The sequence below is a fragment of the Micromys minutus genome (assembly GCF_963924665.1).
Source record: "Micromys minutus genome assembly, chromosome: 9".
Classification (NCBI taxonomy): domain Eukaryota; kingdom Metazoa; phylum Chordata; class Mammalia; order Rodentia; family Muridae; genus Micromys; species Micromys minutus.
This window is the reverse complement of record NC_137978.1, coordinates 67,115,413-67,143,220: the sequence shown is the minus strand read 5'-3', so window position 1 is coordinate 67,143,220 and position 27,808 is coordinate 67,115,413. Positions and strand designations below refer to the sequence as shown.

The following is a 27,808-nucleotide window of genomic DNA, read 5'->3' as shown; positions in this document are numbered from 1 at the left end:
ATCTAGCAAGCAAGAGCCATTCTTGCTATGTCAGTGGCTTTCTGAATCCTTCGGACTAAATCTGTGATTAGCAGTCTCAGGGAGAGCACTCATGGCAGTGAGGTAGGGAGCTAAAAGGTACAGAGTAGGTAATGACCACCTGGGGCTGAGAGTAGGGCCTGGGCTGGCCTACATGGTGGGTTTATTAGGGCCACCAGCTGGCTTTGTCCAGCCCAGAGCTGTGTTTGTCTCGAGGACTGTGTTGGGACCTGGGTGGGGTCAGGGTTGCATAGAAGCAGGCACCACAGTGGTCATTTTGCTTCCTCGTTTGTGTACATTTGTAGCACTCAACAGACACTTGACACACAGGCAGGAGGCTGATGTGCCAGTGTCTACAACATCCAGGCTTCTAGGGGCTGGAAGAGATTTGGCGGGCTCACAGCTACCTCCTGACCTGGACCAGGTAGTTGGATGGATGATGGGTAAGGGACAGGTGGCTTTCCTCACCCGCTTGCAGCAATGGGACTTTGGGACTTCCACTTTGGTATCAGGGTCTTCTTGATAATAGTACAGAATGACTCGAGAACAGTCCTCTTGAGAGGCTGTTAGGCCAAAGTCTTTGGCCTTGGTAATCACTGGTCTATCCCAGCTTTGGGCACTACATGTGACCTTTTAGCAGAGGTGATTGTGCCCCAACTCTTAAGATACCATGTTGTATTGCTTCAGAGTGGGCCAGGTGCCCGCCCCAGGGCCATAGTGCTATCAATTAGGGTAAAGGCATCTCTTGTGGATAGGATGACCTCTGGAGATACGCTGGAGTTGAGCCAAAAGAAAACTGTTATTTAACTCAATTTTTTTAAAACAAGTTTATTTATTGAAAGAATCTGAAAATAGTAATAAGGCCTTCATTAACAATTAACAAAATTTTAAGATATTAACAATATGAAACATTAAGAATTTACGTGAAAACTCCATGTGTTCTAGATCAGTCTGGTGACAGCTGCTTCTAGATTTGTCAACACTTGCTTTTTAGATGCATGACCTATGCTTCAGACCCTGCTCTCCTCTGGATCATAGCAGAAGCCTGCTGTGCTCAGTCACAGATGAACAGCACAGACCGTGGGGATGAGCCACCATGGCTTAACAGCACTGAAGCCAGACCACTTAGGGCTCCACAGGCCCTGTAGGTCCCCACTTTAACAGGTAGAAGAAACTCAGTATGGTTGGTTCTACAGCAGCTGATAAATCGTTCCTAGAAGCATGAGACAAAAGCCTGACTTCACCTCAAAAGCCAGCCAAAGAATGGGCAGCCCTCCCCCCCTACTCTTGCCATAAAAGGTGAGCACAAAACTGAAAGCAGATGCCTAGCTGAGGTGCTGTGGCTGACCACTAACCACAAAGGCTCCAGGGCCGGTGTGGCGTTCATGTGCATTACTTGCAGTACATACAAGCACTGCACACAGCCTCCGTATGGCTGCTGCTCTGGTGCAAACCTAAGATTCTTATGGAAGGAGAAGAGGCCCACAAGCCTGATGTCAATAGTGAGCTGGTCTCAAAACCCTTGTGGCCACTGTGTAAGGAGGAGTGGAAGCACAGAGCCCTGTCCTAGATACAATGTAAACACCGGACAACAGGCAGTTCCTTCTAAATCTTCACAAAGTGTGTACAAGAAAATATGTACATAATCACTTCAGAAAGCTTAAAATAACCTCTAAAAAGTGTATACAGGATTTAAAATGTCCCCAGGAGCTGCTGCCCTGTTGTGTGAGGAATGTGAGGTTGCTGGATGGCTGTGCCAAGTGTTACCTCTATCTGCTCTGGAAGGAGTCAGAGGTCTTGGGGCCAGACTCAGAGGCACCTAGCCATCTTCAGAAACACAAAAAGCAAGCTTACCTTGCCGACCCACAGCAAAGCTGCTGGGGGAAGGTACAAGGCCTGGGGAAAATCACTGCAGTTAAGGGAAGACTTCTGGCTGAGACATTTATTTCAGTATCAAAAGGAAGATCAAATCATTCTGACCCCCTCAGAATTTCAACAGACTGATTTATGGGATTTCCTGACCTAGGAATCTCAGAGGGATATGGGGGCTCATGGGAGAGATGTAGGACACCCAGCCCAGTTCTCAGTTTGCTTCTTTAGAAATGAAAAAGGTTTAAAAACATTAAAAAGCTGATCTGTTCTGCAAAAGGCAGACAGGACAGACGCGTGGACAGCCATGTGGTTTGTCAAGGCCAGGTCACCCAGAAGGCCAGCAGGAGAGCAAGAGAAGGAAGGCCCTTAAGGGCTTGAGGGCCTGATCAGGTTAGAAGCTGGGAAATGTAGTTTAGCTGTCCTCCTCATCTTCTGGAAAGTGAGCTTGCTTCTTTCGAACATTCCAGTGCAGACACTGGGCAAGGCTCTCGAACCAGTCACTCACAGGGTCACACACACAGATGGAGGGCAATGGGTAGCAGGAGGTGGTGATGCTGATGCTTTGGAAAAAAAAAGAGAAATATGTCTGGGTAAGCCAAGGGCTTTTTAAAGTAACAGAATGCTCTCCCTGACAAAGCTCTCCCCCCCGGGCCTCACTTTGCCTAAATGCAAACAGCTACTTTGGATCCTTAAAAGGGGTACACAAACACAGGCTCTGTCCCTGTTATCACTGTGCTGATGGCCTGACTCCTGGTCTCTGACTTCAAGGGATCTAGGTAACTTCTCCCGGAGTTGAGGCAGAGTGGGGATTGGTGGAAAGTCAGGCCAATACACAAACAGCTCTGCTGGCCCATCCTAGGTCTTGTGGTAGACCACACTTAGCTGTTGAGCAGCACACCAGGAAGATGCTTGAATAGGTACAGCTAGCTGTTTCTGAGGCTGTGCAGTGGTGGGCTCATGGCCAGCCATGGACCTTTCCCTTTTAGGTACTGCAGGTTGTAGGCAGCACCACAGCCTTGCGGAAGGTGACTCACTCTACATCTCTTTCTGTATATAACAAAAACCAAGGGACAGGGCCTTGCTGCAAGCCTACTGCATCCATACATGACCATGTTTTTCTTTTTGCTTTTTAAATTAATTAATTTATTTTATGTATGTGGTATACTGTCACTGTCTTCAGACACACCAGAAGAGGGCATCAGATCCCATTAAAGATGGTTGTGAGCCACCATGTGGTTGCTGGGAATTGAACTCAGGACCTCTGGAAGAGCAGTGAGTGTTCTAACCACTGAACCATCCCTCCAGCCCCACTCCATGACCATGCTTTTGTAGCAGGCCACCCGATAGTGACTAATCCCACCTGATGGAAGACATGGACTCAGCCTATAGCCAAAACTTGCAGTTCCCCACCTGTCTCCGTGGCGGATTTCCTGTCTCTTCCGTCCATCAAAAGATACCCATGCCGTGTTCCTGGCTTCCGGTGACAGCATAATCTAAAGGGGTGAAGTAGAGTAAAAGTGGGCTCTAGGCAGGAAGGGTGTGTTCTCAGGCCACTCTGAGCTCTTCAGAGTTTCTGCACAATACAGCTTTAGCCTCATTTTGGTGTTCTAAGAATAGCTGAAACCTCCCAAAAATATGGTCACTAGAACTTACACTAGTAACTAGTTAACTAGCCTAAGTGGTCTGGGATAGAGGGAGGTTAGAGGAAAATGAGGCTGATGGTGGGCATTTGGACATCTGCCTGAGACCAGGTCAGAGACTTTGTGGAGCATACCAATCAGGAGTCTTTCCTTACATGGAGATTCTTATGCCATGCCCTCTGTGCCATCAGAGACCATGGACAGATGCAAAGCCCTTCGGCCCTAGGTTCCAGGTCACTAACAAGTAAGGGTGCTGGAAGGCGGACTTTGGAGGTGGTAGATGCAAAGGTAGTGACAACTATGTTCTGCTGGCCTAGGGTCAAAAGATTCACAGATCAGAGGAGACAAAGAGGGACTGCTCTGACCTTAAGCTCGACTCCAGCAGGGACCACGATAGGCCGGAATGACAGCGAGTGGGGGCAGATGGGTGTAACCATGATGGCCGGCACGTTGGGGTGGACCATGGAGGCCCCGGCTGCAGCTGCATATGCTGTGCTGCCCGTCGGGGTGGACACAATCACTCCTGGCAGGGACAGGGTGTAGGCATCACTTTTGGGCCCATGTGGGGTTCTTGGGTCCCTAGTTGCAACATGGGCCTTACCATCGCCCTGCACAGTGGTGATAAGGTGTCCATCCAGGTAGACATCCACATTGGACAGATATGAGGAGGGGCCTCTGTCGATCACCACTTCATTCAAGACCTAGAAGAGATGGAAGGCCATGGCACTGCACTCAGGGAGCAAGTGAGGTCATGGCTAGTGTTGCTATCAGAAACACTGAATGTTCACCACAAGTTTCTCAATCTGGTGTCAGGGATTCCAGCCCCAAGTTCACCCCACCCTGGTCCCCACCCTGGTGAGTGAAATTAGGTAGCTGGGGAATTTTCCACAGACCTGGTATTGCATAGCCTGTTTTCCACCCTCTGTGTCCAGACCATTTTCACTGAGGCCGTTGTGGATGGCTGTCTTCTTGTCTCTGGGCTCTTTCACCACCCTGACCTTCAGCCGGCTCCTCAGGATAACGGCAGCATTCCCTGGGGTCAGCAGGGTCCAGCTCAGGGAGGCTGGGGCCACCTCCAAGGAAACTGGGACCCTTTCCTTTCTAAGTGACCATCAGTGCCTTTCATCAAAGCCACTTGAGCAGCCCATATGCTACTGGACTTCCTACTTTAATAAGGAGTGTTTGAAACGTTTGAAATTTAGATATTCCCAAATCTTGAAACTTTTATTTATTTATTCATCAAATAAAAATATTAAAAAAAACTACCAAGGCGGGGCAGAGACATGACTCAGTGGTTAAGAACATTGGCTGCTTTTAAAGAAGACCCAGTCTCAATTCCTAGTTCCCAAACATTGGGTAACGACTACCTATAACTCCAATTCCAGTGAACCCCACATCTCCATGGGCAGCAGGTACATACACACACGATACATAGACATTTTGTAGGCAAAATACCCATACACATAAGATTGAAAAACAAACTAAACCCTACAGCAACAACAAAAATCTAGTCAAGTAGGAGCAAAACCCTGTACTGTTTTAGGAGATCCAGGATGCTCCAACTTACCTTCTATCACCTGATTCACTTGGGATTGGAAGTTCTCAAAGTTGAATGGGGTCAGAAAGCCCAGGGATCCAAGGTGGAAGGCCATAACAGGAGGCACACTGCCCTGTGGGTGAGGAGACCAGGTGGCATCGCCGGACTACCCAGGAACCAACAAACTGTCAATAGTTGCACATCTTGGGGATGGGTGGGCATGAGCCAAGCAAGAGGCAGAAGAGCCAGAGCAGGGCAGAGCAGACCATCTCCCAAAGCAATGAAAAACAGGTGGGAAGGGCCAAAAAGAAACAAAAGCAACAGGACTCGACCAGTTCACTGGTCACACAGCAAAGATCTGGCCAGTACCAGATACAAGGCTATGACTGTGGCGACCATGCCCGTAAGGCTAGAAGGTAGGCAGACTTGGCAGAGACCTGGGGGATGGAAGAGGAAAGTTGGAGATGGTTTAGGCCCCATCTAAATACAAGTGGGGCTGAGCATAAAACTAAGATTCAAAGTACAAGTTGCCTGTAGTCCTTGGACAGAAATGTCTGCAGCAAAGCAGGGGTGACATCTTGCCAGAACCCCAACCCCCAGAGCTAGATGGGCACTGCCCTGGCATCTCAGCACGGGCTCTGTCCACCTCCATCCCACTCCCTGCAGGCCATGCTCACTCTTCTAGCATACCATGGCTTGGGTCCTACCTTGCTGAGGGTGGAGCCAGAGGTCCCCTTGCTGCCCTTACCTGCTTGGGGCTTTGGTTTCTAGCCTACTTCTGTAGTGCCAAGTCTGTAGCCATGTGGTCACTCTTCAGGAAGAGCCTCCCCACAGTCTCCCTCCTTGCCCACCCCTGACACTGACAAGGGCATGCCCACTCATCTCTACTCACCAACGAGACCAGCATTATTTGCAAACCTACTGCTAATAATTGGACTGAAAAGAATTCCTGTTTCCTTAGAGCCTTGGCTCTCAGCCTTCCTAATGCTGCAACTCTTTAGTATAGTTCCTTGTACTGTGCTGACCCCAACCATAACATTATTTCCGTTGCTACTTCATAACGAATTGTGCTATTGCTATGAATCTTAATGCAAGTATCTGTGTTTTCCAATGGTCTTAGGTGATCTCTGTGAAGATGCTCCCTTTGAGTAAGATTCTTTGTGGCTTTCTAGCATAAAATTGTGTGATGAAGAAGTAGGGATAATTACACTGAAAGCATCTCCTCACACTGTACCCCAAAACACCTCAATACCCCAAAACATAGCTTTACCTGAAAAAGTGAGGAGGCATAGAGCAAGGTTCCATCTCCTCCAAGGCATATGATGAAGTCTATCTGGTTGGAAATGTCATCATAATCTACAAGACAAACACAGAATGTAGGAACTGTTGTTGCACAAACCCTAGCGCCCAAGTGTGTAGATACCAACAGGGCAGAGTGCTAATGGCCTCTGCCAGCTGAGAGGACTCAAGTTAGCACACCTTCACGGAAAGTGCAGAACTTCTTCTTCACTGGTCCAAAGTTTTCATCACTCACTATAGCTGGGTCTTCCAGAACTTTCTTTTCCACATACACAATCATGTTGTTTTCCTGGAAGCAAAGAATGCACGGAAACCCCTGCATAGCCCATCAGGCCCTCACCAGTCCAGTCCAGGTCATGCTGGCTTTTCCATGTTGGGACGGGGTGAGTCATTTCCATACTGCTCAGTTCATTGCAGCGTAGTCAGAGCTCTGAGGCTCGGGCATCAGAGGACTCTTCCCAAACATGTACTTTCCAACCCCAGTGGTTCTGGTTTTTGAGGGAGTACCCAAAGTTAGATACCAAAGAGCAACATAATTTTGAGGTGCAGCTTTAATCTTCGATGTCCAGAGGTGGCACCTCTGGGGGGTGACTAGAAGCAAAGCCATCAGGGTAGAGCCACACCACTACATACTTGTGGCTTTGCAGGGAGAAGGAAAGGCTAAAAGACATTTGTACACATATTTAAGAACACATTATCTTTTGCCAAATGCTGTCCTATGCTCTGGGGCTCTGCAGGGAAGATGGCCATCACCAGATGTGGCACCTGGACTTTGCATCTTCAGAATCACAGGCTAAAACAAACCTCTCTTTCTTAAAACTCACCCAGACAGAAGAGATATGTTATTGGCAACAACAAAGAGACCGAGGCGAGGTTTAAGAGCTGCAACAGGACTCAGGCGGTGAGGAGGTTCCTCACGAACAAGTGACACAGTATAGGGCTCTTGCAAGATGCAGCTCCTCCACCAGGGGTTTCTCAGCCCCCAGCATTACAGGCTAGTAAGCATTTTTAGAATGCTTCAGACATCTAAGTAAAAGGCCGGTTGAGTCCTTGGTTCTGCCACCCTGGCCAAGTCTCTTCCCAATGCCAGAATAGGATGCATCAACCCCAGAGCCTAGAACCTATCCTACTTGCCTTACCTCCATGAGGTATATGCAGAGCTCCTTGAAGGGCTGCAGTAAGCTGGCATCTCGGATCTTTTTGATAACAAGCACACTCTTGGGAGACTTGTTCCATGTCAACCGTTGACTTGCAGGGTCCTGGATGTGCCTTTGGGAAGAGAAGAGAGTTCATACCAGCAGTTGTCTTTTCCTTGAGGAATTTGGAAAAATAAAAATAGACACAAACCAGAAACAAGTAAAACTGCATTGCCAACTGTATGTTCACTCAGTAATGGTTCCCACCAGGGATGGCTGCCAGCAGCCTGCAGCCACATACCAGGCACAGCGGTTCCTGAGCAAATGTCCTTAGCTGCTAGTAGACCCTGAAGACCCATCTTGCTCAGCCACTGTCCACATGGCTTTGGCCATATCCCCTTGGGCACCCTGCTTGCCAAATGTAATTGTAATCACCTTCATGGGCTAGATCATGTGTGTTATGGTGGGGACGGAGATGGCAAAAAGCAACAGAGGAGAAAGCCTAGGCTACCTGTCAGCCCATAGAGGACATCTGTTCCTCACAGAACCTAGAACAGCTGGTTTGAAGACTCTGTCCTGGGGTCTACTATGGATGTGTTTCCTTTGATGTACCTGGAGGTTGTATGGCCAGCCTCTCTATGCCACTGTATAAACTTAGCTGAGTCTTATTAATTTTTTAAGAGAGGTTCTCATTATGTGGCCTTTACTGGCTTGGAACTCATATATAGACCAGACTAGCCTCAAATTCATAGAGATCTACCTGCCTTTGCTACCTGAGTGCTGAGATTAAAGGCATGACCTGGTACTATGCCTAACCCAGGAAATCTTCATTTCTGAAGTACATTTTATTCTGTCCAACACAGTTTCCCAATTATGAAATGTGTTCTAACAGTCTGTGGGAACCCACAACCAACCTTCAAAATTAGGACACAAACTACTAAAAGCAGAGGTCACGAGTGGTCAAAGCACTCACCTGTTCCTGGCATTTCTGGGAGTGGAGAGGCCGCTCATAGCTGCCTCTTTGAGCCTCACCACTGCCTGCAGTGTTCACGACTCCTGAGGCAGTCTCCACCTTCTAGGAGACAGCAGGCATATCCCCAGCATTGCAGTATTCCCTCTCTAGAAGACACACACAGCCCTGCCTGGACAACATGCTCCTAGTTGTGTATTACACTAAGTTTAGTTTTTGTAGCCTCAAAACTGAAAGCAAATGTAAAAGACTTGTCAAGGTCCTAAAACAGTGTTCTCTAAACTATGAAAATCAAATAAACAAAAACATAGTCTCCCTTCTGACTACATGGTCCCTTTGCCTCATCATCTGGTTTAAAAATGAAAAAACACAAGGTTATCTCTTAAGAGCAAAGAGGGCCAGTCTCAACTCCTGCTCTTAATGAAGGACCAGGACCACCTGCCCAGCAGGCCCTGGCAGGGCAGTGTCCAGGCGAGAACTGGCAGCATGGAAAAGGCAGGCCCGCCCACAGGAGGCGGTCTCAGGCAACCTGCAGGTGAAAGGGCTACAGGTGAAAGGAGATCACTCCCTGAACTTGCCGGACTCGGCTCTGGCTCCGCTCTGAGTGCCAGAGAATGTAGGTGGATCACAGACCTCTGCCCCACCAGAGCGCCAGGCCCACACCCTGTACCCAGCAACCTATCCTGCCCATGTGTGGGTTATGGCTGCCTCAGGCAGGCCCAGCCCATGACTCTTTCAGCCCCAAAGCTTAGTAGGGCTCACATGTGTCACCAGCTTATGCAGGCCAAACCCTCCCTGTGACCACAAACCAGCTCACCTTCCTGTTGTGTCATCTAATGGGGATGGTGACCATCCCAGGTAGGCTGGGATTCAGGTGCCATGTGGAAGTGACAGGCTCATGGCCTGTCAGAACCAGCTCTGAGTGACCTGACATGCCAGCCATGGACGGATGCATGACTACTGTGCCATACAACAGAGACTGACATCCTTACATAGTCCCATAAGGGAAATACAGCCTCAAAGTGAAGTTTCGAATTAAGGGACTGGAATTCTTCGAAATTCTTCCATGATATCTGGGAACACTTGGCGAATATATAAAGCCCTTTCTTTTTATGACCTAGGTGCTACCTGTCCCTATACTGACACATAGAGGTATACAGAGATGCAGGTGACAGAACTCTACCTTAGAGCCCAGAGCAAATGGTCCCTGGCAGAGCAGAGAAAGACACCTGTCCTAGACACTAACCCAAGAGTCCCAAAGCCCCCTCACTTGGACTTTCTGACCTTAAAGAATTGCTTGCAGGCCACTTTGTGTCCTGTTCTAAATTATTGATATTTAAGTAATACTGGCTGTGGGGGGCTGGAGAGATAGCTCAGTGGTTAGGAGTGTGCACTTAGTGCTTGGGAGGCAGAGACAGCTGAACCTCTCAATTTGATGCCTGACTGATCCAACAGAGTTTCAAGAGAGTCAGGCTACATAAAGAAACCATGACTTAAGACAAAAACAAAAATGTAAAAAAGAGTGCTAAGCACACTGCTCTCAAAGAGAACCCATGTTTAGGTTCCAACATCCATATCTGGTGTTATAATTTCCTGTAGTTCCAGTTCCAGGGAGTCCAAAACCTTCTTTTGGCCTTCATAGGAAACTGCATACATGTGGTATACGTAAACACACATAGGCACATACACATACATACATGTATTACATACACACATGTATTATATATAGTATATAAACAAGCATACTGGCTGCTGGAGAGGTGTTAGGTGAGTGGCAAGTGCCTAGCTGTGTAGGAAGGGCTGCGAGCAGTTGGTGGTTGGCAAACAAGGAGACTGCTAGGACACTGGGAGGCATGTGGGCACCAGACTAGAGGCAGGAAGCAGGGGAGTGCCTAGAGCTCTGGGTGGTGGTGAGCTAGGGTGGGCCTCACATGGGACAGACAACACAGTTGATATTAGGTAACTCATAACTGCTCTGTGAACTCACAGGCACTGGAAAAATTTCCCTCAAAAGCACTAATATAGCATCCCTGCAGCCTGAGGGCATAAGAACAGCACCATTAGTGGGATTTACACCAACCCTACAGCCAAGTTTGAAGTTTAAGAGCAGTTCCTTGGATGGCCTGAAGGTGGCAGAAAAGCCATGATGCTGTCCTCTCCAAGAGGAAGCTTAGAGCAAGGGGTTTCAACCAACAGCTTGCTACCATTTTAAGGCTTGTACATCCTGCCTATCAGATATTTACACTGTAATTCATAACACCAGGAAACTTACATTTATGAAGTAGCAATGAAATGATTTTATGGGTGGGTGTCCGTACAACATGAGGAAGTGTATTAAAGGGTAGCAGCATAAGGAGGGATGAGGACCACTGCTCAGAAGGTCACACCTAGCCTTGGCTCAGGTCTCTAATCCAGACCAGAAGAAGGTGGTATGTTACAGCACAGACATGTGTACGGGCCCAGCCCCATCATACATCACTATCCTTACCTACACTTTTCTATGAGAGAAGAGCAAAAGCGAGGAGTCTCCAATCTACACACTCAGGCTAAGCTTTTACACAAGTCCGAGCATACCTCCTAGGCAGCCACATTTACATCGGCCCTTTCACACTGTCTACTTTGAAGAAAAGGGGAAGCTTGGAACGGACTTGGGATGAACAGATAACAATGGTCTAGACTGGGGCAGAGAGAGCCAAACACAAACAAAAAACAAAGGTAAAGAAATGAGATGCTTCTGTGTCCTCTAAGCATTTCCTTACTTAACTACTTTATTAATTGAGACTGTGAGAGTATGACTGTTCTTTCCTTCCACCACGTGAGTTCTCAACTCAGGCGGTCGGGCTTGGCAGTGAGTACCCTCCCTCACTGAGTCATTGCTGGCCTTGACATTGTAATCTTTCTTTCTTTTCCCTCCTTGCCTTCTTTCTTGAGACAGGGTTTCTCTGTGTATGTACCTCTGACTGTTCTGAAACTCACTCTGTGGTCTGTAGAGACTGACCTGGAACTCAAGAAATCTGTCTGCTTCTGCCTCCTGAGCCCTGAGGGTTGGGAATTAAAGGTGAGAGCACTAGTGCTAGCTACCATTCTAAACTGTTGGTACCAACCCACATGAGCGACTTTTTTTTCTTCAGCCAGATACTGAGTAGAACACAGGGCAAACATTTTTTCTTTTGGAAATATCCAATGCTAACCAGAATTTGGGTCGACAGAGATAAAGATCAGGTTTAACCAGTAAGATACACTAACTGCTAAGGTCTCAGGGAGCTTGTATTCCAGGGCATTGTCTTGGCCAGTGACAGGGTTGTGAGGAGCACACAGGATGCAGTGGTAGAGTACATGCCTATCACGGACAAGTCCCATCTCTAGCATGGCAAACTCACAGTTCAAACATATACATGGACAAAGAGAAGCATCTTTCAAGCAATTAAAATCAGGTTTAAAAACAAAAAATATCCATATTGCTACACCTGGTACAATTAAAGGAGAAACCACTGCTAGAATGTAATTCTCATCATTAGAAATAGAAAACTGGGGCTGGAGAAATGGCTCAGTGGTTAAGAGCACTTGCTGCTCTCCCAGAGGTCCTGAGTTCAAATCCCAGCAACCAAATGATGGCTCACAACCATCTATAGTGGAATCTGATGCTCTCTTTTGGGCATACATACATACACAGAGTGCTTGCATGTATACATGCATGCATACATATATACATGCATGCATACATACATACATCTGTCTTTAAAAGAAACAAAACACTAAGTAACTCACACTGATCCTATTTAGCCTGCTAACACAGGCACACTCAAGAAACCTGTCTCCACTTAGGAGTCTATAAACACAGGTGTGTCTGAAAGACACTTGCGTGGCTTTTGTTTTAAACAACTCAGAACCCTGCACAGAGCAACCCCATAATACTCCAAAGGAATACCCCCCACCCAATTCTGGTACACTCACATGATGGTCTGGGGGTTCTGCAGCACGCAGGCCTTTGGTCCAAACGTTGTCACCGGGCACGGCCCATGGAGAGAGCGGGTTCTCCTGTAGAGCACAGTGGGGACTGGTGTCAAAGACAGGAAGCAAAACAGACATGGCCCTGTCAGACTCCAAGAAACCCAAATGACAGTAGCTCCATCGTCAACAGCATTCACATGGCAGGCTCAGGTCTAGGATGCTGTGCTGGAGCTCACTATTGCCCAGGTTCCCTGTGGCAGTAATGAGGCATGAAAGCTGACCTGGACAGGCTCCCGTGGACACTGATCCCAAATCAGAGGAGGCACAAGTCTAGTAAGAGCCAGGAAAACACTGGCCTGGCATGAGCCCAGGACTCAAGGCAAGCACCTCTCAGCAGGTCTGTGGGCTATAATCGGGAGTCAAAACCTGGCACCACCCTGGATAATCTAGATGAACATTCTAGCAGAAATATTTGCTCTAGAGCACATGTGTCTATAACACAGATACCAATTGAGCAACCCAGTCTTCCCTCCTGAGAAGCAACCCAGCCAGTTGACATCCAAACAAAGGCTCACTGCAGCCCGCCCTGACCAGAGAGCAACAGCCAGGCTCCTTATGCTTCTGGGGAATCAGGGCAAAGACCAAGACAGTATTGTTCATCTTGGGACACTCACTCAGGGCTCTGGGGCTTCACTAACTCCTCTTAGCCCAGAGAGAACAACACTGAGTTAGTAGAGTAGCCTTCAAACTTGCTTTCCTCTTCAGCTGCCTGCCTCCAAATCCACAAAATCTTCCAATCGTGATGACGCAGATGAAAGACTGCCCTGCCTCTGGGGGAGCAGGCAGTGTCCAGGGTCATGGAGCCCAGCCAGCCTGGCCAGCTGACAAGTGGAAAGAAGTCTGGTTGCTGCAGGCCTTTCTGAACTAAAGAAGTGCTAGAGTTTTACATAAAGTTTTTTCCTTTTTTTTCTTTTTTATAACAGGCCTCCCAATATGGCCCACACTGGCCTTCAACTTGTGATCCTCCTGCCTCAGCCTTTTAAATGCTAAGATTGCAAGTGTGAATCACTCACTAAGCCTGGGTTATTTACATAAGCCTTTAAAATGTTATATAGAACATCACGAATATCAACTTGTGTAGGAACTTAAAGGAACTAGAAAGGGAACTTGGGGCTTGCAGAAAATAAGAGTCAGCACCAGCACCCTCCTCTTCCTTGCAGGAGAGCTGCACTGGCAAACTTGCTTATACACTCACTGCTCCAGGACATCAGCCACCAGCTTCAGGAGCTGCTCTGACCTATGGCCACTCTCACAGGTCCAACGTTCCCACAGAAACCAGAAACTCGGGCAATTATGTCCTAAGTTGGCAGGGCACAAACATACTGGTGAAGGCATAGGCAACAGTGGCCACACTGTGAACAGCTGTGTACCCAGGGCAAAGGTACTGGCCACCTGGCCTCTGCTGTGGCCATCTGTCACAGAGAGAACTTTCTACATATAACTGTAGCAGCCCCTTGTCATTCTACTGTTAAGTGGGAGCTCTGTGAGATCACACTATCTCATGGACAAGACAGCCTACTGTCACAGGTGTGACCCATGTTCTGGAGTCAGTGTCAGCCTTTGGCAAGCTTCCATCTAAGACTTAGGATGGTTATTGTCCTCAGGAATGAGAGAACCTCCTGATGTCAGTGGAACCCATGCTTATCAGGTGATCTTCCCTTGAGGATTTATGGAGCAGCAGAGAAGGCAGTGCCCTACAACATGCACATGAGACTTTGTGTAAAAAGCAGGCCTCTAGGTCACAACAGTGCCTCTTCTCCACCAGCACTTCTTTTACTGAGCACAACCATGCTTTTCTATTAGCTTACCCTCAATTTAGCATGGCTCTGGCTGGGTGGTTCTGTGCTGAGGCAGAAAGAAAAACATGGTGTGGCCTGTATTTTATACATGCCAGTTGGTAACGAGTGCCCAGCACAAGTCTCGTGGACAGTGTTTGATCCCTCTGCTAAGGTCAGCAACACTTGGGCAGTGCCAAGCCCCACCCCATGGGCAAAACTCACTCTAAGCAGTGATGATCTGTACTGACACAGGATGTGTCCTCTGTAAGGATTTTTAACATGTCCCTCACAGCACGAGAGGAGAAGGGAACACTCCTGTTCCTACCTGAACTCCTTGGTGCTGCCCAGGGCAGGTGAGGCTGACAGGCTCCGAGACTTGGCCCGGCCCCGGATGGGGTGATTGTAGCTCCAGGTCTCATCCCCATGACATGCTGAGCAGTTGTAGGACGCCGAGTCAGGACTCAAATCCTTACTCAGGCTCATCTTCTCTTGTTCCATTTCCATAGTTGATGTGAGAAAAACACTGGTGCCTTAACTGATAAAATAGAGCAGGTTACATAGAACATCAGTAACTGACATTCAGTGCTAGCTATCCTGGGGAATGTTAGGTGTGATATTTACTCTCACAAGAAGATCTTCTGACATGCCCTGTGGGAGGGGGAAGATTCCTGAGGCCCCTCCCCTCCCTGAAGGTACAAACAGTAAACTCTGCCAGTCAGACTAAGGTGGTACAGCTGTCTGAGGCCCCCCGGGGCTCCTGTGAGCAACCTCCATAAATTCATTCCTGGACTTGGTTGGGATCATTTGTCATTGCCGTCTCTATTTGGGTAAAAAGAAAATATATTCCCTAAGAAAAGCTACATGCAACAGGAAAAAACTGCCAGGTTTCACTTTCCAGAGTTTTAGAAAATAGACTACTTCTACCTTAAAAATATTTAAGAACTCAGAATCCTTCCTGCTGTCATTTTTCTTCAGTTTTAGAGACTGAATCTGGGGCCCAGCACGTTCTATCTATGTCCAAGATACAACCTCACACCTCCCTGGTGTTTCTGAACCATCTAAAGATGTAAGGACAAAACAACCAAGGCAGAGTGTTAGGGTTTCCATCACAAGCCAGATAAAGAGTCCCTGGAAGGATGGACACCACAAAGCAGCCTTTGTAGCCAAACAAATAAGATCAAAATGTAAAGCTGTGGTGTGAACAACAGTGCAGTAACATACTTTCCAATCTCTAACAGTTGAAGAAAGCAAGTTATATGCACTGGAGTATGCATGCACCCACAAAGCCAACGAGCTCAGTCCAGTTGGTGGAAGTTATCAGAATTGAACTGTGATAATCCCTAAGGAAAACTTCAGGTCCCAAATGAAGATACACAGTTTTGACCATGGCTCAATAAAATCAGGAAAAGGCGAGAGGGAAAAAAAAAAAAAAAAAGCCCAAGGTCAGAATGGGAAGCCACATGGGGAAAGTCCAGGTAAACACAAAGTTTCTTTAGTTCCCTATATCTGAACTGAATAGAAGGAACTGACAATGCTGGGAAAAAGAACAAAATGAGCACAGCAGAAGTCAGGTGAGGGAGCCAAGCCTTTACTCCCATCTCTCAGAAGGCATCGGCAGTTATATCTGTCAGCTCCAGGCCAGCTGGGCTACAGTTAGACTCCTGTCTATAAAACAAAACAAGAAAGAAGGCTGGGCAGGTTGAGAAAGCCCATGAACCCAGGAGGCAGAGGCAGGCAAATCTCTGAGTTTGAGGTCAGACTGGTAACAGAGAGAATTCCAGGACAGCCAAAGCTATAGAATAGAAACCCTGTTTCCATAAAAAACAAGCATAAACAAATAAATAAAAGTTCCGAGAACTCCAGTTCAGATAGGGCTACATTTTATCTGTCTGGAAAACAAAATAAATCAAGAAACAAAGGAAAAAGAAGAAATGCAAAAAGCACTGGAGTCTGGAGAGAAACTGTAATAAACTAGTTTCAGTTAAGGGACTGAAAGAACTATGCCCTTGTTTCTTTCCTGTGGCTGTGATAGAACACTGACCAGAAGCAACTGGAGAGGTACAGATTGACTTGACTTACACACCCAGGTCACAGTCTGTCACTGAGGGAAGTCATGGCCAGAACCTGTACACACTGTGGAGGGAGAGCTGCTCACTGGTCTTCTCTAGTGCTCAGCCAGCATAACCACCTAGAAGCACCTGTCTAGTTACCGTGCCGCCCTCAGTGGGCTGACCCCCTACACTGTTGATCAGGACGATCCTTCATATATCCATAGTCTAACCTGAAGAGCCCTTAGAGACTAGGCTGTGTCAAGTTGATGCTAAGTAGGACACACAGTTAACTCTTTTGGGGGTGGGGTTGTCTTTGAGATAGGTCTCAATCAGTTCCAGCTGACCTCCGTATTACTATGTTGATAAGGATGATCCTGCTGATTTTCCTGGGTACTGGGATTACAGGTGTTCACCCCATGCTGCGCTGCACTGAGAATCTTATCAAGGTGACTTTTTAAAATGTCTTTAAGATTTATTTTATTTTAGGTGTATATGTCTGACCTATATGTATTTGCACCATGTGTGTGACTAATACTAACAGAAGTCAGAAATGGAACTGGATCCCCTGGAAATGGAGTTACAGATGGTTGTGAGCCATCTATCTGTGGCCTCTCCCAATACTTCTCACTCCCTACCTCCTATCCTAAACTCTCCAGCCCAGGGACTGGGCTTCTCTTCCCTTCTCTCAGCTTCTGATTCCTGCATAAGGGCCGTTTTGGTTATATGCCCTCTTTCTCTCCTCTTTTTTCCTTCATCTCTCCCTCAGCCTTCTGTTCTGATGGCCATGTTCAGTCTAGACACTTCTGAATGCCTCTGGCTGTTCTCTCCCTTATATCTACCATAAAATCCTCAACCCTCAACCACACTTTGGAAAGGTCATGTCCTCATTTTCATTCAACTTTGCAGCTCAGGCTGTCCTCTCACATCAATGACCCTGCTGCTTCTGGGACCAAGTGCTGGGATCAAAGTGTAAGGGTGTAAGGTGATTCCTGCCCCCCACCCTCATAGCCACACCCCACCCCACCCGACCACATCCCAGATAGGGTTTTTTTTTTTTTTTTTTTTTTTTGTGTAACAGCCTTGAACTCAGAGTTCTACTAGCCTCTGCCTATTAAAGGTGCTGGTATTAAAGGTGTGTGCTACTGCTGCCTGGCCTGAACTTTTTTTGTAGTTTAAAAGTAGGTCTGTGAGGTGATGTACATGCATGTGCTAGTGCCAGTAGAAGCCAGAAGGATGTGGATTCCTTGGAGCTGTAGTTACAGGTGATTGCAAGCTGCCTGGTATGGGTACTGGGAACCAAATTCTGATCCTCTACAAGATCAGTATTTGCTCTTAACGCTGAGGCATTTCTCTAGCCCAAAGGGGATTGCAAGTAAAGAGCCTTCAGAGAGCCTGGCGGACTGTGGCATAGCAGAAATCCTAGCCTTAGGAGAACATAAATTCAAGGCCAACCTGCTTTACTTGGGAGACTATAGAAATGAAACCTGCAGAAAGAACTGTGGTGGAAGGAAAGAGAGTCATGATTTCAGGCCCAGTGCCTTGCTGTGGTCAATGACAACCCCAGACTTCAGGAAGCCTGCAATGGGACAAAACAGAACAAAACAACAAAAACACAAAACAAGGGCTGGAGAGAACCCTTCTAGAGTTCAACTCCCAGCAACCACAAGGTAGTTCACACCTGTCTGTAAATCCAGTTCCAGGGAAGCTGACAGAGGCAAAACACCAATGCTCATAAAACAAAAATAGGCAATTAAAAAAAAAAAAAAAAAAAAAAAAAAAGGAGAGGGGTATGTAGGCTAGTGAGACTAGCTCAGCAGGTGATGGTTCCCATCACCAAGGCTGACAATATTCAGTTTAGTCTCTGGAATCTACAGCAGGGAAGGAGAGAACTGACTACCGGAAGCCCCCACCCCATAACACATACACACACACCACCAACACCACCACTACCACCATTACCACCACCACCACCAACATGCTTTCTTGCTGAGGATCACTGACACAAAAAGGTCCCCAAATAGTTAGTGGCCTGGATGGAAAGTATGCTACAGGCAGGCACTCAACATAATCCATTCTTAATAAGGAAATCACTGTACAGTAAATAGAGAACACACAGTGTCAAAACTAACATTTTTCCACCAAAGAAGAGAAGCAGCTAGGCCTGGTGGCATGTACCTTTAATCCAGCACCAGGGAGGCAGAGGTAGGAGGATCTCTGAGTTAGAGACCAGCCTGGTCTACACAGAGAAACATTGTCTTGAAGAAAAAGAAAGAAAGAAAAAGAAAGGAAGGAGGGAGGAAGGAAGGAAGGAAGGAAGTTAGTATAAATCCCAGATGAAACAGTGTTGTGGTCTAAATGCTCCCCCACCCCCAGCAGTAATGGGGACTGAACCACATTTGAGCAAGTGCTCTACTGCTGGGTCTCCAGAGAAACTGGGAACATTAAGCACACAGGATTCTCTTCTCAATGGGAAAGATGAAAACCCGATTCTTCCATCTAGAAAGCTGAGAATCAGATGTGATTTACAGCTGGTCATCCATGTTATCTGTTGGGCCAGGACATATGAAGCCTCTACAACCAGGACCATAGGTGGCTAATATCCCAAATGACCTCTCCATTACTTATACGGCTGAGACCAGGCCAGACCTTCAGACCGGTAAACTAATACAGGTAGTGTATCTCTAGAACCTATGTTCTTTGAAGAAATGACATTACTGAGTTGAGTTTCGATGTAGTTATGCTTCCTTTACATCCAGGACTGTATTACACCAAGAATATATAATGTGTAAGGGATGAGTGTGCACCAGCAGGGACCCTCTCTACCACGGAGCTATACTCACTCCACAGCTGATTTAATTTTTTGAGACAATCTCTGTTACGCACATAGCACCATGAACTTGTGATTTTTCCTGCCTCAGCCTCTAAAGTAGCTTGGATAACAGGCCTGCACCACCAGGTCTAGTGACATGCTTGAAGCTATCATGAATCCTTAATTACCACTATGACTGTATTTGGAGAAGAAATTCTGAGGAAATGAGTCATAAGGTGGGGCCCTAATGTTCATTAGTGCCACCCCCAACCCCACCCCTGACACACAGGGTTTCTCAGTGTAGCCTTGGCTGTCCTGGAACTTGATCTACAGGCGAGGGTGGCCTCTGCCCACTCCCTGGTTCATTAGTGCCTTTTAACGAGGTATCAGAGATCTCCCTCCGCTTTCAGACCAGCTCACCACGAGCAGCACAGGAGTTCTTCACAGCAAGCTGGGCTTTAGCCTCTAGAACGGTGAAAACATAAATGACTTTCAACCACCCAGTCTGTGATGCTTTGTTACAGTGGCCCAGACAACTAAGACCTGTGACCTTGGACAAGTCTATAGAGCCTATGCTAAGGTCAAAGGTGAGAGAATAGATGTGGTTATTACCCTGGCTGGCTACATTTTACAATCACCAGAAGAACTTTCTGTGTCCCACCTACTGAAATTGAATAAATCAGAATAAGAATTGAGAGGCAGAAGCAGGAGATGACCACTGAAAATCTGAGGCCAGCTAGGTCTATGAAGCAGAGAAACAAAATATCTGGTGCTGGTGGCATAGGCCTGCCATCCAAGCTACTTGAGGAGCAGAGGTAGGGCAATGACAGGTCCAAGGCTTGCCTTGGCAACATAATAAAACAGTTTCAAAGTATAAAAAGGCTGAGGATATAGCCCAGAAGTAGTGTGTTTACCTAGCACACGCTGCTCAATTCCAGTATCAAACAGAACAGATGGTCCAGAAATAGACATCAACAACTGTTGTGTGTGTGTATATTGTAAGTGCACAGCTATCCCTCTGAGATATACCCTAGTCTAGCCTAAGGGTTTTGACAAAGGTGCTGAGGTGATTCAATAAAGAAAGAACCTTCAAGTAGTAACAAATAAAGTAAACAGATGAATAGTTAATCCAAAAGCCTGAAAACTGAACCATTTCCTTGTATCAAATATTAACCTAAAATAGACTACAGATGTGTAAGCTCAAACTTCTTTTAGAAGTATTAGAAAAGGGCTGGAGAGATGGCTCAGCACTTAAGAGCACTGGCCACACTCTTCCAGAGGTCCTGAGTTCAATTCCAAGCAAACCACACGGTGGCTTGCAGACATCTGTGATGAGATCTGATGCCCTCTTCTGGTGTGTCTGAAGACAGTTACAATGTACTCATATAAATAAAAATTAATTTAAAAAATTTTAAAAGTGTTAGAAAAACAATTATGATGGCCTTTAAAATCTTTTCCTGTGTGTTGTAGGGTATGAACCTAGGGTTTTATACTTGCTACACAGGTACTTTACTACTGAGCTATACTCATAACCCATTATGTGTGTTTAGTTTTTCCTTTTCTGGTTTTCACGACAGGCTTTCTGTGCAGCCCTGGCTGCCCTTGAACTCTGAGACCCGACTGGCCTGCCTCTAGAGCACTGGCACTGAAGGCGTGCACCAGGCACCACCAAGGCCTCTCACCCTATAATCCATCCTTTGACCTTGTAATCTTCCTGTCCTCTTGTCCTACTTCCGTAGTAACTAGGACTACAGGCTTATGCTGCCATGTCCATTTTACTTTTTGTACGACACTGTTAAGAAAATGAAAATACATGCACATACTAACAGATAAGGCTTCACTTCTTCATCCTCCCTCTATTCCCAGCCAGATGCCTAAGTCTTAGACTCCAAGGGTTCAGCCCATTCCTGGACACTGACATTCAAGTATGAGGATCTAAATTCAATCCCTTGGACCCACACTATGGAAGAGAACCAACTCCTTTTGACCTCAGACAGGATGTATAATCTGACCCCATCCTTATACACAAAACCTAAGTAAACAAATGTAACTTTAAAATGAGGAAGTAGCTGCTGGTAAAGTCCAAGGGTTACACTGGTCCAGGCCTGTGGGTTTCTGTGCTGACCTTCCTTGCAGTACCTTGTTAGGTCACTATGGGGCAGAGTGATTGGTTTGTCAAAATGCCAATTATCACATAAAGACTGTGTATACTAGGAGCAAGTGTCTACACTTGGCCTTTGTCCAAGCAACTGGAAGATATGGTCTGTTGGGTCTCCCAGGCTCTAGTTTTATTTTGCTGGAGACAGGATGGAAAGAACTTATAGAAGGCAGGATTCAAAACCATCCTGCCTGCCACACAAACACATTGTGTGGGTGGATTATGGTGCCATTTCACAGGAGAGAAGACTAAGACCCCAGACCATGGCCAGAATGAAAGTGGAGAGGAAGGATCATTGAGAGAACATGGCAACTGCCAGATATCTGTGAGGTGGAGCTTAGACAAAATGCTAACAGCATCACCTTATTTTGTGTCCACTAGGGTTGAACTGCTAGTGTCTCAAGGCAAGTGGCCACCATCTAGCCTCTCAGGTACCAATCCACCCTTGGAGACTTCAAAAAAACAGATTAAGCCCTTTCCTGTTCGGCACGTGCGGTTGAGGTGAGCATCACTGCCGCCGGTTCTCATTTTCATCACAGACACTTCTACTTCAAAGATGGTCAATGTACCTAAAACCCGAAGGACTTTCTGTAAGAAATGTGGCAAGCATCAGCCTCAAAAAGTGACCCAATATAAGAAGGGCAAGGATTCCCTGTATGCCCAAGGAAAGTGGCGCTACGATCGGAAGCAGAGTGGCTACGGTGGGCAGATGAAACCGATTTTTCTAAAGAAGGACAAAAACCACAAAGAAGACTGTGCTCAGGCTTGAGTGTGTTGAGCCCAACTGCAGATCCAGAGGATGCTGGCCATTAAGAGATGCAAGCATTTTGAACTGGGAGGGGACAAGAAGAGAAAGGGCCAGTGATCCAGTTCTAAAACTTGTGTTCTCTGAGAGGAAAATACTAAAGTAGTAGAAAAATGACCTGCTAGAAAATAAAATTATTATTAATGATAAAAAACCAAACCAAACAAACAAACAAACAAACAAACAAAAAAAAACCCAGATTAAGATGTATTTTTATGTGTATGCAGTTCCCACAGAGACCAGAAGAGGGTGCTTGATCCTTTGGAACTGGAGTTTACAACTGTTAGCAGCCACATAGATGCAGAGGGAAACAAACCCATTTCCTCTACAAGAGCAACAAGTGCTATTAACCATGACTCATCTGTCCATGCGCCAAGCCTTTTTTTTTTTTTTTTTTTTATAATACTTAGTATTTATTATCAATAACAAACAGCTGCTTTGATGTCTATCTACAGCTGTTAATGGGCGAGAAGATACCCTAGACCCTAACAAGGAAAACTCAAATTAAGCCTTTATATACAAGCAAATTTAGAGCTCTTTTAAAGTGTCCAAAGCTATTCATTAGTTTAATTGAGTAATTAAACTAATCTTGAGTTAACATATCTGAACAATGAACTAAAATATTCCAAAGTTTTTTCTAGTACAAAAAATTAAATGCTTTAGTTATAAAAGAGCTCTATCAATATACACAAACTATATACTTCAGACAGTCACAAAAGTGTGAGCAGAAGGCTTATCAAAAGACATTTAATACAATTAGTTTTCAACAACCCCTTGGTGGTCCACATCTACAAAGAAATCCAGCCCAACCCCCTCCAAATCCCACCCCACAGAAAAGCACATACTTACCAGAATTTTTAGCAAGTATGGTTTGGGAATTTAAAAAAAAAAAAAAAAAAGGCCCCCAGGGCAAGTTATTTACAGTTTAATTGCCACTGTCAACTGATCTGGACCTGGACCTGGACCGGGACCTCTGGCTATCCACAGACACTGGAGATTTAGATCTACTTGAAGAACCACGTTTCTGGCTCTTCTCAGGCACGGGAGACCTACTACCAGAACGGGACTGCTCCAGCTCCGGCTCCTGCTCCTTGATCGGCGCCTTTTTTTTTTTTTTAATCCCGGTACTGAGAGGAAAAGGCAGGCTGTTCTCTGAGTTCAAGGATAGCCTAGTCTACTTATTGAGTTGCAGGTCATTCAAAGGTTACATAGTGAAACTGTTTCAAAATATTAAAAAAGGAGCCCGGTGGTGGTCTTTTATCCCAGCACTTGGAAGGCAGAGACAGATGGATCGCTTGAATTTGAAGCCAGCCTGGACTACACAGACAGCCAGGGTCTACACAGAAAAACCCTGTCTCAAAAACAAAACAAAGAAACAACAACAAAAACAAACAAATGAATGAATGAATAAAAAAAGGAGCCAGGCCTAGTGTGCTCTGGGACAGCCAGAGCTACACAGAGATACTGTGTCTCAAAATAAATAAATAAATAAATAAACAAACAAACAAACAAATAAATAAATAAATAAACCAGGAGATCCTGGTGCAAACCTTTAATCCCAGCATTTGGAAGGCAGAAGCAGGTGGCTCTCTAAACTGAAGCCAGCCTGGACCACAGATTGAGAGTTCTAGGACAGCCAGGATTACACAGCTCTGATTTGGAACCCCCCCCCATAAATGTAAGGAGGAAAAAAACATAAGTAAATAAACAGACTTTTTTACTTCTGGGTTTGCGCACACGTGCTCAATTTATCACACAATCTGCACGTAGCAGTCAGAGGATAGCTCTTAAATCCCATCCCTCCTTTTACCCCGAGGGTCCCTTTTGCTCCCAACCTTTGTCTAGGTGACTCTTGCCAAGGTCTAGAAGCGAAAGTGGAAGCTGTGGCTAGGCAAGGTCGGTAGACACTGAAGCAGTTGGCAAGTGTGGGCACACTGTAAGCCTGTTGGACTTTTTGATGTTGAGTAGCCCTGGTTGGCCTGGAAAAAGCACTGAGTCACCATTATGGAATATGCCTAAAGAACTTATGAAAGTAGCGAGAAAGACATCAGTATTGAAATATGTCAATAAACTCTTGTACAACAGGAACCAAGGACAGGCACGGACACACGGAGAGTCAGCACAAGAAACTTAATACAAACAAGTTCAATTCCATGCAAACTTCAAACAATATATATAGAAGCAGAAAAGAAAAGCCAGGCGTGTTGGTGTGTACCTGTGACCTAGGCATGTAGAGGTAAGGCTGCAATCTGTGCTACAAAATTCTGAGTCCTTAAAAATAAAAGGAATAAAGGAAGAAATGGGCAAGAGAGAAAAGAAGAAAAAGAAGGAAAATTAGTGAGAGCAACAGGGAAATGTTTAACTTCATTAGTTAATACTATTAATTAATGTTTAACTTCATTAGTTAATATTAGTTGGAAAAGTTTCTTGTTGGTTTGTTTTATGAGACTGTGTTGCTACATTGACCATGCTGGTATCAAGTGAGCCACAACATCCAGGGTTAGTGATTACCTTATACCTACCTCATTTCTACAAATGATATCCATGCTAGCAGACAGGAGGGGGGGGGGGAATGTGCTGTTTCTGGAAAGTTCTAAGGAATGGGATTGCAGAACCCATCTGTGGTGGAATAGCTTCACAGACCTGAAGGAGGCATTCTGGTCTAGGAAGCTAAGTGGTCAGGTGCTGTTGCCTTTCCCATGGCACCGTGGATGGTGCTGGCATACATTGCTGCTCCCGTCTCTGTCTTAAACCAAACATTTGTTCTCATGAACTTGTTCCCATGTAGTAGCCCTAGGAGGGCAGCTGCCATGGATTAGAATTTAGGACACTCCTTCTTCAGGTGGGCGAGACCCAGGTGGTAACTGTAAAAAGATCTCTTAAGTCCTAGAAAGCAGAGCCTGAGATCACAGCTCACAGCCCACCACCCTCTTGTCCTCCTCCCAAGGCTCCTCCTTGAAGTGCTTAGCATTTTGCACAGATCTCTCGATTTCTTGCTGCTACACCAGAAAACACACAGATCCAAGGTAAAGAAGATGGAAATGAATCCATTCCTACCATTGGAGGGGCTGGAGAGAGAAGCCTCAGCAGTGAAAAGGCTCTTGCTGCTCCCAGAGAATTGAGTTTCTGCCCCAGCACCCACATCAGGCAGCTTTCAATCACCTGTAGCTCTAGTTGTATGGGATCTGACCTCTTCCTGCCTCCAAGGCAGCTGTACTCATATGCAAATAATAACCACACAGAGACATACAAGCATACACATGAATACAAAATAAACCTTTAAAAAGTAAGAGTGGGACTTGGGTGGTAGTGGTGCATGTCTTTAATCCCAGCACTCAGGAGGCAAAGGCAGGGGAATCTCTGAGTTTGAGAGCAGCCTGGTCTACAAAGTTCCAGGACAGAAAAACCCTGTCTCAAACTCCATCTTCCTCCCTACAAAAAAGGAGTAAAACCACCCAAGGCCTGAAGAAGAGCTCAGATGGTACAGTGCTTGCACACACAAAGCCTTCGGCTTCATCCCAACATCACATTAAAACAAGAAGAAAAAACAACAAAAACCCAACTTATATGGTTGGTTCATGCCTGTAATCCCAACACTCAGAGATACACAGGACAAGAAGTTCAGAGTCACCCTTGGCTACACAGGGAATTAAAAATTAGCTTATGTCTAAAAACAAAGGATCAGAGAGATGGCTCAGCAGGTAAAGGTACTTACTGCCAAGCCTAAAGTCTTGAGTTTAATCCATTCCATACATGAGCAGTAGCAGGTTTGAGTCCACTCCCATTATTAAAAAATTTTTAAAAAGGAAGAGAAAGCCAGTTGCTTCTCTCCATTCTCCAAGTGACGCCCAGAGAACCAAACTATTCATTTAAGTACTGCTGTTTTATCTGTTAGACACTTCTACCCAAAGGGAGGAGTGTGGGATGGATTGTGGCTCAGTGAAACAGGATCTGGGCTGGATCTGTAGCACTTCAAAGAAGATGAAAAAGAAAAAAAAAAAAAAAAAAAAAGGCTAGAACAGCAGTCTGAGTGATTGTTTTTAATACATAAATTTACAAAGGAGAAAAAGCAGAAGTATTCTGAGATACCACCTCTAAATAAAGCTACTTTGTCAGATTGTATATTGGTACCTGTTGCTGTCTCTGAGCCCAAGATGTGTTGTGTAAGTCACAGTGAAGTGACTGCTGAGGACAAACATACTAAACTCCAAAGGACGGGTCACTAAAGGCTCAGAAGAGCTATGTTGAGAGGGAAGGTGGCATGCTTTTAATCATTAAGGCAAGGATGTCAGCGTCAAGCCCGTGGAAACCGACGGTGATACAGGAAATAAATGAATGTAAGTTTGAAAAACATTCTTCTCAAGAGCCAAGCCAAACGAATAAGTTTTGAACTGAAACATAGTGTTCCCAAACAAGAAAGAAAAAACAATTTGCTATTCAGAATCATATCCAGGAGAAATCATTGCTTGGGAGAGCTGGGAAGAGACGCCAGATCTTGGCCAAGGAAAGACAAACCCTGGGACTGCACTGGGCACGCCCTATTCCCACAACCAAGAAACTTGCTAGAGGCCAAGACAAGCGGCCAGCGAGTGTGACATCATGAGAGGCAGCTGCCTCTAGGAACATCTCCATGGACTCTTCGGGACTTTGGAAGTTTCTGTCAAGTACTGGATACTAAGTTTACGATGGGATTTTGGAGAATTTCACACCCTGATGGCTTTACAAAATGTTTGATTCACTACTTTGCATTAGCTTTGGACTTCTCAAGTTTCACGTGCCAAGGCCTCTCCTGCTTGCTAAGGCCCCATTGGAAGACCAATGAAGCTGAGTCCGCTGCGGTGCTGCGCGCTGAACTGGCCAGGAACAGAACGGCGGCCTACCTGGCTTCTCCTGGGACCCGAACCTCTGACTCGTCCCCAAGACCCATTCCCGGACCGGATCCTCAGACCTGTCCCCTGGGCTCGTTCCCGAGACCACGCGTCATCCTGCCACAGCCCACATTCGGACGCAGGGAGGCGCGTCAGTGCCACCAGCACCCGGCCTTGGGCAGGTGGGCAGGACCGGCGCGGTGAGTCGGTCTCCACGGGTCCCGGCAAGTGACGCCGGGCAGAGGGCGACCCCAGGTCCCGCACTCACCGTCGGCTGCCGCGCGCCCGCGTGGACGTCTACATGCTGGGCCGAGCCAGCGGTCCCTGCTGCCCTACTGCTACCTGGCTCTCAGCGACCCAGCCGCCCGCCACCCCATGGCCGCTCGGTCCAGAGGCCGGCACCACCAAGCAGCGCTGCGCCGCGGCTGTCAGTGCGCAAGCGCAGTCCGCACGCATGCGCTGTAGAGCATGTGGGGAGAGCGGCGCAGCCGCACCTACACAGACCAGTGCTCAAACTTCGCGTCTCTCAAAACCCTTTGTATGCCAAGGATCAGAGGTGTGGAACGTAAAGAAGAAGGGGCGAGGCAAAGGAGGCGGGGTCTAGAGGAAGTGGGCGGGACAGAGGGGGAGGAGGGGTCACGGCTTAGGAGCTGAAGCAGGGCGTAGCGGAATGGGATGCGGACAAGGAGGACAGCACAGGTGGAGTGGGGCCAAGGGGAGGTAGAAAGAGGCGGGGCAGACGGGGAGGAGGCGAGCCAGACGGTGGGGCAGGGACAGGTTGTAAAAGGGCGGAGCCCAGGGCTGGAAGGGACAGAACTAAGGAGGGGAGGGTTAGGGAGGAGATCAGTAGAGTAGG

At 46.6% G+C, this 27,808-nt stretch overlaps 1 protein-coding gene and 1 pseudogene across 2 annotated transcripts; one reads left to right on the top strand and one right to left on the bottom strand.

The window, feature by feature from the left end:
• Positions 1 to 859: 859 nt before the first annotated feature.
• Positions 860 to 27,421, bottom strand: NADK (NAD kinase). Its single transcript, XM_080921072.1, has 12 exons — positions 27,221 to 27,421; positions 14,587 to 14,796; positions 12,427 to 12,510; positions 7,506 to 7,635; positions 6,547 to 6,655; positions 6,338 to 6,423; positions 5,098 to 5,200; positions 4,424 to 4,563; positions 4,132 to 4,231; positions 3,896 to 4,053; positions 3,301 to 3,383; positions 860 to 2,450 (listed from the first exon to the last, which is right to left on the bottom strand). Exons 2-12 carry the CDS (start codon positions 14,763 to 14,765, stop codon positions 2,303 to 2,305), a joined length of 1,320 nt encoding a protein of 439 aa, XP_080777198.1. The 5' UTR covers positions 14,766 to 14,796; positions 27,221 to 27,421; the 3' UTR covers positions 860 to 2,302.
• LOC308424695 (large ribosomal subunit protein eL42-like) lies at positions 21,836 to 22,144 on the top strand (annotated as a pseudogene). The gene has a single exon. The product of its transcript is annotated as a large ribosomal subunit protein eL42-like (transcript).
• Positions 27,422 to 27,808: the final 387 nt, after the last annotated feature.